Source organism: Epinephelus fuscoguttatus, linkage group LG12 (genome assembly GCF_011397635.1).
Source record: "Epinephelus fuscoguttatus linkage group LG12, E.fuscoguttatus.final_Chr_v1".
Lineage (NCBI taxonomy): Eukaryota > Metazoa > Chordata > Actinopteri > Perciformes > Serranidae > Epinephelus > Epinephelus fuscoguttatus.
The window spans coordinates 32259955-32272521 of NC_064763.1; the positions used below are offsets into that span (position 1 = coordinate 32259955).

General features: G+C 42.2%; 1 protein-coding gene across 2 annotated transcripts; it reads left to right on the plus strand.

Annotated features, from left to right (window-relative positions):
* The first annotated feature begins 1142 nt into the window (after nucleotides 1-1142).
* Nucleotides 1143-11042, plus strand: rbm14a (RNA binding motif protein 14a). 2 transcript variants are annotated; one of them, XM_049592519.1, is made up of 8 exons: nucleotides 1143-1295; nucleotides 1980-2159; nucleotides 4777-4961; nucleotides 5302-5490; nucleotides 5586-5695; nucleotides 5918-6199; nucleotides 6293-6516; nucleotides 6772-11042. In XM_049592519.1, the coding sequence occupies exons 2-8, from the start codon at nucleotides 1999-2001 to the stop codon at nucleotides 7259-7261; spliced, it is 1641 nt and encodes a 546-aa protein (XP_049448476.1). In that variant the 5' UTR covers nucleotides 1143-1295; nucleotides 1980-1998; the 3' UTR covers nucleotides 7262-11042. The 2 variants fall into 2 exon arrangements, with proteins under 2 accessions (XP_049448476.1, XP_049448477.1); XM_049592520.1 differs by having other exon boundaries at nucleotides 6293-6498.
* Nucleotides 11043-12567: the final 1525 nt, after the last annotated feature.

A 12567-nucleotide genomic window follows, 5' to 3' on the forward strand; every position in this document is an offset into this window, starting at 1 on the left:
TGCAAATGGTTAGTTCTCTGCCAAATGGTAAATGAGACATTTGATTAAGTGATTTTGTTCAAATGTTACTATTTTAAGCTCAGATTTGTTTCTGGGGGTTTTTCTGACAGAAGCTTTCTTGCATATGATGTGTACAAGGACTGTCGGAAATGTGAAAAATCCAATGATAATTTCTGTTTTAACAGTTTCTGGCTGCGGTAAATGGTGTAATTTTGGCAATTTTAAAAGAAAACCTGCCGGTGTAGGCCCTGAATGGATAGGCAGAGGGTACTTGCTGTAGCTCTGGTTGAGGGTGAGAGGCTGTCAGTAAATATTTTGTTGGGCACATGGAAACAGAGATCTGATTGGGTAGTACTTGAGACCCTAACAAAGAGGGTGGATCATGGGGAGTACCACCAGTTGGTCCAGGAGCTTCGCCTCAGTTATGGCCGTTTCTAGGCATATTTTAGGATGACTCAGCAGTTTGACAACCTGCTGTCTATCACGGACTGCATAGCTCTGGGTATCCAGCAACCGCTACTAGTTTCTCCTCCATTGTTTACTAATTGTAAATGTGTTGTCCTGACCACCACAGAAGGCCCGCCTGGACAATTGAAAAAAAAAAAACCAGTGAAAAAAGAGATGTCCTTTTGAGTTAAAGTTTTTTCAACTCAACGAGTTTAGAGCACTCTGGCAAAAATGGCAGGCACCTGAAGCGCAGAAATATGAGGCTGGTTGCAGCGCAAAATCTGCAAGCAAAAAGCTTCATTCTCATTAAAACCAATTACAGAAAGGTGCCTTGAACAGCTAAAATGCTTTCTGTGTGACCAGGGACTTGGAGGGCATGTTTTCTTTATAAAACAGCAGTAAAATATATTTAAAATATAACCGTTTAAATTTGTATAACCCTGTCGTGAGCTAAAGTCGTTCTCCAGGCTTCAAAAAATTATTTGACATGGCTCCCTCTTTTTGCACCACCCCTCATAAGTAATGAACAGTCCCTTAAGAACTAAAGGTAACAACACTACAGTGCAGACATTCAAGTCATTTATTCCAACTGTTGCTTAAGTAAAGGATCTGAACACTTCTTCCACCTCTGCTACAATTCAGAGGGAAATATTCTGGCAGCCACTAGTTACTTTGCATGTATATGTTGTACATTTTGCAATACGAGACGATCCCTGGACGGGTCCATCTTATGCAAAGCGATGACGGTGCAAACGTGATGAAACTGCGCCCCCATGGCTGCCACCGCCGCTCAAGAAACCGGAGCCGGATGTGAGGTTTAAAATACAGCAGCTCCAGGACCGCGTTGGGTAAGAAGTCAGAGTAGCGTTACCGTGTTAGCATGAATATAATGCTTTTACTCCCTTTTCGTACTATTTTGTAAACACAGTAAGATTACCGATAGTTAATATACTTTATGAGAGCACAGAGCAGTGATAGAGCTCGAGCTCAAACAAAGGCTTTCAGCCACTACGGTTAAAACACCACGTTAGCGCTAGCTTAGCTAGCTAGCTTAGCTAACGTTAGCTACATCGTTAATGTTTGCGCTCAACAAAATGGCCAGTAGTGTCCGTAGGTTTTAGCTAACTGTTGGTCGTGTAACTGATTTTACACTTTATCATTAAACCAACTGTGTGTCAATGTTGCCGATTGTAGGTCTTTAAACCGGCATTAGCTAGCTTAGCTAACTTAGCAGCTACATAGGCAGCCTCCAACTTAATTGGATCCGTTTTGGCCGCGAAAGTTAGCGGCTTTATTAGCTTAGTTAATATTATCCGACTACTTTACACCCAAACGCTTCTTAACAGATTGTAGATGTAAAGCTTTTTATTCTACATACCACCATCTGGCAGTATCACTTATGCTGAATAAAATCGACTGTGTTCAGGCACTCGGGAAAGCGCGATTTGTAAGATGAGATTTAATAAATAATCAATCACTGTTATCCAAAGGATCAAACTTAACTAAATGCGTCCTGTTTTTGTCTCCTACAGATGCCTGGTTGATACAGAGATGAGTGGTGAGAACGTGAAGTTGTTTGTGGGGAACCTTCCTTTAGATGCGACTCACGACGAGCTGAACAAGCTCTTTGCTCCGTATGGAGAGATCAACACCTGCTCTCTGCTCAGACAGTATGCCTTCGTTACCCTGAAGGGAGAGGGGGCAGCAGACAGGTACTCAAATGTTATTATTAGATATAGTATCAATAGATTACTGTTGAAGAAATTTTCTTGCATATCCTGGGGATACAGTTTGATAGGGATATTAAAGTTTATACACACCTATTTATTGATGCCCTTATTTCAACATAGTTTTTTGTCATTTTGCTCAGTAGGTACCATTATGAGTTGAAAGGGTGGCTAAATGTAGTTATCCAGTCCCTTCAATTGGTTTTGAAAACCTTAAACAAGAATCAACTGTTGCCTGTATGTCAGTGTGTTTTTAAACATAAAATAGACATGTATTCATCCTGACAAAAATGTTGTACCAGTGATGGCCAGTTAAAGTAATAGTTTTATCACTTGCAAAATGTATAGTTTTTGTCATATGGATTACTGTTATTTTATAACGTTGATCTGTTTTGTACAAATATGCTGTGAGGGTCTAAGTACAGAGGGATGCCATATGTTGTAAAGCCCTCTGAGACAAATTGTGATGTTTTATCTTGAGCTTTAGAAATAAAATTGAATTGAAAATACTTACACCTATACAGAGTTAAATATAAAGTTTGGATTGAAATAAATATAGAAACATTTTATAATTTGAAACACAGGCAGCTGTAAAGTGCAAATGATGGTACAATGGCGAAAGAAAATGTAGGGCACCAGTTAAATTATCAGCGGTGAAAAAAATGCATGTATGTCATAATATGACAAACTTATTGTGAACAAACTTTACAGAGGGCTGCATCTATGCTACAGTGTGACACTGCTGTCATCAAGAAATGGCACATAAAAATGCATCATAAGCATATAGATATGGAATTGACCTTACAAGTTTATGTAGTGTTCGTGAAGCACTATTCAAAGTCCTAATATTGTAAAATTTTAATGTCAGATGTGGCTAAGCAACCCTTCTTGCTCAATATAAGAACCCCAAAAAAAACCACTCTGTAGTTATCCGTGTGCAACTGGAAAAAGCACACCATGTCTGAGTTGTGAAAAAACCTTAACCTAGATTTTGGCACTTTCTCTTGCTTTGTCAAAAGGCAAATACAATTCTGATGGAGAGACGTCTGACAGACGAGATCAAACAAAAGAACAAGAGAAGCTCAAAAAGGTTTAGAGTTTGCATAATATAACTGATAGGCCTGTAGGGATTAGTGCTGCAGTGTCTTAAAAACTTTGAGATACCCAGTGTTTCCCATTAATTAACGAAACTATGGCGGCCCACCATAGTTTAATTTGACCCGCCATAGTTTCTAAATAAAAGATTTAGGCTGCCTAAGTATTGACTTCTCATGATATAAATAATATCTCAAACTCCGTAGCGTTTTGTGCCGATGTGCTCAGGCTGTCAGATCCAGCGCTCGACAGTGCGAGCATTTCACTCGACTAAAAATACGTGTGTGCGAACTGTAAAAAATATTTAGGGGCACATGTGCGCATAAAAAAAAATCAGCCGAAGCAGGCTATATTTTTGTCAATAAAAAAATATGATAATCTAACCGCAAATGTTGGAGGAACTCCAGCCACCTTCCCTCTTCTCTCTTCCCCGTGTGACACGGTTATGGGCGGTTTTCCAAGCCACTGTTGACAGATCCAGCTTGACGCAGTCACAGTTTCGTGGCAAAAGGCTTCGCCAAAGGTGCGATAAAAGCCCGCCATCTGAAACCAGGTCTACTGTCAGCGCAGGCGGAGCGCAGCCGGTGTAAGCCGAAGTTTGGCTGGTCCAGTTCCGTATTTGGCCGTTCCGAAGTTTGGCCGTCTGACGCTGCTGCTCTCTTCTGCGATGGCGAATTGAGTAAACTCTCATTACGCCTTCGCGCGGCGCATTTAAGGGCGAGGAGAGGGGCTCATTTGAGTGGTGTGGTGTGTGTAAAACCCACTCCATGCCTTCTCTCCTCCCTCTTTCCGACTTGCGCAGGTAGGAGGAACGGAGATGGGACAGATGAGTAGCTGCGCCAGCACGCACGGTGTGCCAAACTTGCAAAATCCGCCTGGCCACACCCAGTTGGCAAAGCGCCGGTGCGCCCCTGCCTCGCCCGGTCTGCGAAACTAGAGCCCAGAGTGTGGAGAAGAGGGACCGGGAAAAGTGGCGGACCTCCGGGGAAGCCTGCTCCGTTCTCCCCGCAGTTAGGGACCGTTCGCCACAGTACTGCTGCTGGGCAGGGTGGAAATAAGTCCTGCAGAGTTTCAGAGGACCTGGAGAATGTTTTAGGATAGTAATAGCATCATATAAGATAATCATATTACAAAGATAATATAAGATAATAACATTAAAGACAAAATTAAATTGCAATACTTTTTCAAAACTTGATGATTTTACCTTTCTGTACATTTTGTACATTCATTTCAATTTCAATTTACAATGTTCAAAATTTTCTTCCGGGGAGGGGAATGGTTCTTAAGTGTATTTATTGTTTGATGCATGAAATTTCCAATGAAATATAAAATCACCTGTAAAATAAAGAGACTGGCTGCATTTGGCTGGTGTTGCTATCTTCTCTAAATTTAATTATTTTTAATCTCAACTTAAATGTCTGCAGTATTACCGTTAGATTTATCTGATGTACACCTGATGATGATGATGATGATGATGCAAAAGTAACTCCTGTTGTAACTCCTACAGGGCCATACGGCATCTTGATGGCAAAGAGTACAGAGGCAGACCCCTGGTGGTCGAGGAGTCGCGTGCACGCCCACCCAACTCCACCAAAGTGTTTGTGGGGAACCTTGCGGCAACATGTTCAGCAGATGACCTGCACGGGCTGTTCTCAACCTTTGGAAGAGTTTTAGACTGTGATAAAGTCAAGGGTGAGTTAGAAGGCCTGTCACTAATACTGATAATACAACACAAATATGTGCAGGGGTTTTCATTAAAATTCAGAGGAAAGATTTTGTAGGAGTTCTGATCTGAATTAAAATAAGCTGGTTTGCATAAACACAGTGTAAGATTTTCTTGTCAGAATGCAATAGTCCGAAGTTTTAGTGCAGCACAATTACATCCAGATGGTTGAGTTTTCAACATTGAAGTGTTAAATATTTGAAGTTAAAAAAGGTCACAATGAAAATTTGGGATGGATGCATTTTCTTTTCAGTTCTCATCAATGTTTCATTCTAACACTGATCTCCCTGCCTCCCATATACTCTACAGCCAGATTATGCTCAAATGTTGGCTATGCATTTGTGCATATGGAGAGGAAGGAGGATGCCCTGGTAGCTATTGACGCACTCAACGGGACCATGTTCAAGGGCCGTCAGTTGGCCGTAGAGCTGTCCAAAGCTCAACCTTTGATCAACCAGATTGCAGGGGCTGGAAATTCCCCAGGTGGTGCAGCAGCAGGTAAAGATGAAGGATCCATTTGTATTGAAGTATTTGGCATATAATTAATTACATGCTAAAAACAACTCATGTTTTTGGCTCCCTTCTCCTTGCAGGTGGCAGGGAGGGTCTTCTTCCGCGACCTCCTCCATCACTAGAGCATCATCAGAGTCAAGCAGCTGTGTTAGCAGCGGCCGCAGCAGCTGCAGCTGGACTACCCATACAAGTAAGTTAATTCTCTAGCATGGTATCCAGTATCATGGAAATCCTCTAATTTATGACCTTTGAAAACCGAGACAGCTGTGGAGAACTGCTCATGAGTTTATAAACTGTGACAAGTATTACTAGTCTCTATCTGGTCCTTCAGATTTCTCTTACTACTATTGCTCTGTTGTTAAGTATATTGTATTCTCTATTTTTAATGCTGGTATCTCCTCTTTCTTTGCAGGTTCAACAAAGCGTTCATAACTCATTCTACAACACAACATCCTTTGACCCCACCTACGCTGCTTTGAAGGGCATTACAAGTGCTAAAGGTGCAGATGGGGTAATATACGGAGCTCTTGCCAGCCAGGTTTATGGATCCGTTGCTGACCAGGTATACCAAGATATGGCCAATCACACTTCTGCTGCTGCCGTTGCCCCTGAAGAAGTAGAGCCACCAAGCGGACCAGATCCAACAACACTTTTTGAGGCAGCAAGAGCCAAGTTCTTTCAAGAAGGACAGAAGGTCTTTGAATATTTATTTGAGTATAAACATATTATGTCCTTTTCCTGGTTGTACCTTTCTTATTTATATTTTCGGATGTGTTTTGAATGAAAGGTTCTGGCAGAGCAGCAAGCAGGGAGGAAGGCAGCGGCTGCAGACAACGAGCGGGACCGCAGCCCAATCCGAGGAAATCGAGCCCCCCTCCTACCCGACCCTGTTCCGGGTTCCTTTGCTCAGATACGACCCAAGCGCCGCGCCCTGCTGCCAACACCACCTGGAGGACCTGAAGAGCCCCCAGCTGCCACCACCACTCCAGAAGGGTCAGATCCCGTAGCTAGGTACACACAACATTTTGTTAAATGGTGGAAGCAGAAGAATAATAAGCATGTTGCTTCTTCTTACACCTATGATCGTAGTTTATTTACATAGCACTGATCTATACACGATTACATTTACATTATCATAGTGTGCTCTACAGAAACAAACAAAAATAAACATCTTTGTGTCCATTTCTCCATGTAAGATATGATTTTTTGACTAACAATTTTTCATTTCTGCTTCACTTCCTTCTTGAATTGTAACCTGCACTCCAGGTCTTACACAGAGTACTACCAGCAAATGCATCAATACCAACAGTATCAACAGTACCAGCAACAGTACCAGTACCTCCAGTATGCCTACACCAATCCCCCTCCTCCTCCGCCACCTCCTCCACCTCCACCGGCCAGTACACAGCCCCAGGCCTCCACCACAGCCACTGCACCCCCAGGGACGTACACAGCGCCCCCAACGTACGCAGCACCGGGAGCTTACCCACCGCCAGGAACATACGACACTTCGGGGAGTTACAACGCCTCATCAGGGAGCTACAACGCTTCATCTGGGAACTACGATGCCTCGTCAGGAAGCTATGACGCATCTGCGGGCTACGGGGCACCAGGAGCATATGATTCATCAGGAGCTTATGCAGCAGCGGGAAGCTACTCCACATCCACACCGTATGAGCAGACACCCGCACACGGGCAACCCATGCCCCAGCGCCATGATTACCCTTACCACACGCCAGAACCCCCTTATCGATAGTCCTACCCCCACATACTCCCTCCACACTGCAGATGTGTGTGTGTGTGCGCGTGTGTTTGTGTGTGTGCATGTGTATTTACATAAGGGACAGTTTAAAGAGGAAAACCAGAGAGGGAGCAAAGGTTGTAATTCGAATGTTATTCAAATCTGCATCTCCTATTTTCTCCATCGTAACCTAGTCTCTTACTAGCTTGCCTGGGAGTCGATGGCATTGTGGCTCGGTGAGACGGCTAATATTGAAATGCTGTCAAGCGTTCAGTTTCTGTTTGATGTCATAGACACACAGCTGGTTCCTTGTTGTTAAAGAAGCATAAATGTTTCTTTGGAAAACGCTGGGCTCAGAGGCCGGGGTAGAATCTCATAGGAGAGGCTTTTTGTTCGTTCTGAATCAAGGTCTTTTACATACTCTGCATAAAATGTGCACCAAAAAGTGGCTCCTGGAAAAACTGTAAAGGAAATAAGCAGTCCAAAATTCATGCATCATCACACGTTTCAAGTAGGGTGCAAAGGGAAATCACTGAGAAATAATTAAATAACAGTTATACTGCATTTAAACAGATGAACCAGCGCCCTGGCAAAAAGAGAATATTATCCATCTGGCTATGTGGCCTCTTTACAAGATGCATCTAACTTGCAGCCTTCTTTTAAATACTTGTCTGTCAGAGATCTGTATTTTTCCATAAATTTAGAAATAAATATCCAAACCCACACACTTGTGTTGGCGTAGAAACACCTTGTGTGGAGTACGTAACAGGCCTCTGAATTCAGCTGCATTGACCCTTTTGTAATACGCAGTCTGACGGTCAAGGCATTTAACTGCGTGATTGGTAATTTGTTGACAAGAAAGCAGAATTAAAGTGAAATAGATCCGTGGATCAGTGATGTCGAGAATGTTTAATTGACCCAATTGTCTTATATTTCAGGCCGGTTTCACTGAGCTGACAAGTTCAGTTCTCATTCCCACTTTGGGTTATGACATTTGTGGGTCATGGAAATCTTTGATACGCAAAAAAAAAAAAAAACAAATCAAAAATCAAGTTGCTGAAATTGAAGGTTAGAAGGTCACTTCGATTCTGTTGCAACCCATTACCTCTGGGTGATCTTTTGATTGCATTTTGCCTGCCAGCATTAAAAGTTTTCTAGAGGTACCTGTTGATGTCAGTGTGTGAAGAGTTACTACAGAGTTCATTTGTAGTCTACGCAGGCCTTCTGTTTCAGTTAGGAGAGTTTGCTTAACTCAAGATGGATATTATCAGCCTGATTGTGCGTGCTTGAAGTTTCATAGTTATGAGGGATAGCCAAATGTGAACGTGACTTTGCTAACGAAAGGATACAAATACAATCGGATGAAATGTTTGCAGAGATTACATTGAAGTATGTGACTTGGATGTTCTCTTGGAGCAGTTTGCTATGATTTACCTTTCTTGTGTTTTCTTGCTTTTAGCCCAGGCTCTGTGTGTTTCAAACTCAGGAGTTAAGTATATCCTGTCAAGAGTTTTTGGATAAATGTCGGTGTTTGCCTCTAAAACGTTAGAACAGAATCTTTGTTGTCATTCACATTTCTTTCTATTTCAGTTTTGTGCTGAACTGCGATCAGAGCATCCTGTGTGAACAGACATTTTTCTCTAATTTAAAGTAATACTCAGTAGAACCCAGGTTTTTGATATGTTTTCAGACTGAAGCAGAGATGTGTTTGTTTTTTGTCGTTGATTTTGTACATGTGAATATATAAAAGCTGGAAGAACGGCAGCAAGCTTTGTTTGGCCCATTGCGTTAAAAGAATCTGAGCGTTATTTACACTGAAATATCAAATTGGTTTTGACATTTTGTATTAATCAGGTTTTGTTCCAGTCTCATCAGCTGCTGTGGTGCATCTGCTCACATTGAAAACCTTTGGTGATTTAGAGAGAAAGTTGAACAAATTTTCATACCAGGAAATGTACAAATTGGTACTTGTGTAAATACATAAAACCTTATTTTAAGATGGAAAAAGTAATGCCCACCAACATTTGGTTGAAGGGTAAGAATACTGACTGTTAATATTAAAAAGCAATGATTGTATTTCTGCCTAAACAGTTGGAGATAGTAAAGTAGGACAGATGTTGTTGCGGTTTGTTAAAATAAAAAGAGGCAGCCCTCAAGCATGACGGTAATCTGTTACAGTCATGCTTGCACAGTGTTATAAGTGGTGAACCATTGTGGCATGTGAGTGTGAACACTAAACGCGCTGTAAGATCAGACTGTGCGTACAATTCGAAGTGCAGATTCTAAAAATGGGAGAAATGGCAGTGATTCACCATTTGAGCTGAGAGCAGGTACAGGTGGGTTTTTTTTTTCTTTTCTAAATGCAGTGCAGTGGCGTGTTGCTGATGTGTATAGCATAGGGTTATTGACTGAGTGGATATGAGGTGACAGTCTCAGTGCTGCAGGTGAACACGAGGGTTGGTTTGGATTTAGTAAAGGCCGCTGATTTTCCCGAGCAGCAGTGAGAAGGGCTGATGACCTTTCCTTCTCCCTCTTCTGATCTCACCAAAATCACACACCTCATTCTGACACTAGGATTACTGGCTTTCTCTGCATTCATATCACACCTAGACGACCCCACACTTATGTATCTAGATGTATTTTAACTGGGTTCATTGTATTTTACTCATGTAAAACAGGCTACACGTGCAAGTGATACTAATGCACATCTGACTCCACCTGTGTTTTATATGACTTACAGTAGTTGTTCCGTTCGTGATTGTACCACACACTTATCTTATTTCTTACTCGCCACCTGAGTTGGTAGTGCTTTGTTGAGTTTAAGTGACACATTGCCTCTCTAAATTTCCACATTATTCCACCTTCTCCATGTGAACTGTTAGTTGCATGCCTTGTTGTTGCTGCTGCTCCAGCCACCTTCTTCCTCTCGCTGATTATTGCAGCTAGAGTGGGAGGGAGCCAAACTGAGCCCTTGCCCTGGACGTACGCCACACGCAGCTGTAGCGTGGGATGGGGAAAACAGCAGCGTTAGGCCTGAAACTGCTGTGGACGATGGGGTCTCCCCCCACTAAGGTAAACACTCAGACCACACACTCCTGCCCCTCCCCGAAAACACGCGTACACACTCACAGACACCCTCATGCACGCATACAGATACGGCCATATCCATACTTCCTACTCCTTACCTGTCTGCAGGGAGATTTATTTGTCAGGATTTCAGATTTTTGGAAATGGATCTCCTGTCCTTTTTTAACGGGAGATGACCCTTTTTCCTGCTTTTGATTCTCCCTACATTTCTCCCTCAAGCATTCTCTGCTCATACATTCCTGCTCCCAACATACTGACCGCTCACACACAGCAGATTTGGAGGACACGTATACCATCTCGTAGTCTAGATCTGAACCCTTTCTGAAGCAGGCATGTTGTGTTAGTGCATCTCGTATCTAACAGCCTGTCATTCAAGAGTACCAGGCAATCACAGCCAGAGCTGGACGTGGGACATTTAGGTAGGATGAGTTGTTTTAGTTTATGTAAATGCACCCCTGGGGCCACTTCAGGGTTAAGTGCCTTGCGTAAGAGCACATCGGTAGGCCCTTCATTTCAGCGTTGAATAACCTGGCTCAGGATCGGTTGCTGGTTCGACGCTCGACTCCCCTTCTCCCCTAAAACGATTTTTGATGCCACATTCAACTTGTATGAATGACCATGAACACAAATATTATCATTTTGTTTTAAATTACATTTTGTCCTCTGTTCTTTGAAATGTTTAATTATCAATAAATGAATTTGAACTGAACTGCTGCTTCTCTGTGTGAATATTGATCATCAATCCGTGCGTGGGTACCAGCTAATCAATATATATTTCCTACTTTTAAAGTGTTTGTGGAGGAGTCACCAAATAACTTTAAGAGCTCAGCATCAGATGACGTTTTATTCCATTTTCTTCCAAAAACATCAACCTATGCTTCTCAAAAAAAAAAACAAAAAACAATAATTTGACAACAATCCAAACCTGTTGATAATTCACTTTGATTTACAAAAAAAGAAAATGAGAAGAAATCAAAGGTATGGAACCTCACTCCCTGCTAACGAAGACGTTTTCATGGACACTGCTGAGTTTCATGCCCTCAACAACAATGAACAGTTTACAGATGGACACTAGACTACTGAATGGGCGTAGTGAAAGCAGTATACACAATACTGAGGGTATACTGAGGTAATATGGTGAGTAGGCCTATGTACCTAAATGGACGAAGGATGGAGCGTGAAACTGCATAGACATCATGAGCCTGTCACTGGCATAACGCCATGGAAATGCAGTTTCTGCTCTGATAACGCGCAAGTCTGGTTTCCAGCAGCCAGATTAGTCCGTGAAGTAGCTTCAGTGATGACTGCAAAGATCTAGTTTTTAGGGATCCCTGTCGAGTATCTGCAGACACATAAGTCAGTAGATAATGGTCTTGGGAGTCTTGCATTGTGGAAAATACTACAAACAACCCACTGAGATTCACCTCCTGTCCTTTTTGTAAAGTTAGAGTGCAGGTAGAAGTGTGTGCTGACAACTTACGTAAATACTGGGATGGAAAACTCCTTTTCTAGTCTTTAAATAGACTTGTATGGAAAGGAAGGACAAACTGAATGTAAGAGAGAAAAATACTTTTTTTAACAGACTCACCTGTTGAGGCAGGTTTTCTCTAAGTCTGAGAAACTTGGGTGAGGATCTTTAGGAAATCCAACCCGAGACTGAATACTACAACTTCTAGTTTGCCTTGCAGGGGAGAGGGAAATTGAGGATAGATAACTGTGTTATAAAAAATAAAGCTTAAAGAGACTTGACTGACTGACGGATGAATTTTGTCTGAAATTTTTACCCATCTGCACTTAAACAGGAGGGTTGAAAACTTGGTCACTGATCTCTAAACCCATGTCCAGGTCTGCACACTTTCTGGGCCTGGTTTGCTGAAATTGTTTCAAAATATAAGTTGAAGCTTCTGGTGAATCCAAGCCTGGTTTCAGGAAACCAGTCTGTGCTTTAAGAGGATGACTGGGAAAGAATAAGTCCAGTTGATGGCAACAGACAGGACAAGACTGGGCAAACACGTTAAAAACACCACACAATGTTGACCAGACCAAACACATATTACAGTACTTTGACTTTCATTCGCAACCTCCCATGATGCTGCTGGCATAGTATGAAAAAGGAGCGAGCATTCAAACACACGTATTGAAAATAGCAACGCTTTAATAAAGAGCGATTTTACAAGACTGCAATGTCTAGCTAGCTAGGTGATAACTGGCATTGACATCCATGGTGTTTTACA

Bases quoted from the DNA above. Each gene is read 5' to 3' on its own strand.
- rbm14a (XM_049592519.1), top strand. From the start codon at position 1,999: ATGAGTGGTGAGAACGTGAAGTTGTTTGTGGGGAACCTTCCTTTAGAT. The intron at 4,962-5,301 runs GTGAGTTAGAAG...TATACTCTACAG, and splicing joins AGACTGTGATAAAGTCAAGG to CCAGATTATGCTCAAATGTT. The intron at 6,200-6,292 runs GTCTTTGAATAT...TTTGAATGAAAG, and splicing joins TCTTTCAAGAAGGACAGAAG to GTTCTGGCAGAGCAGCAAGC.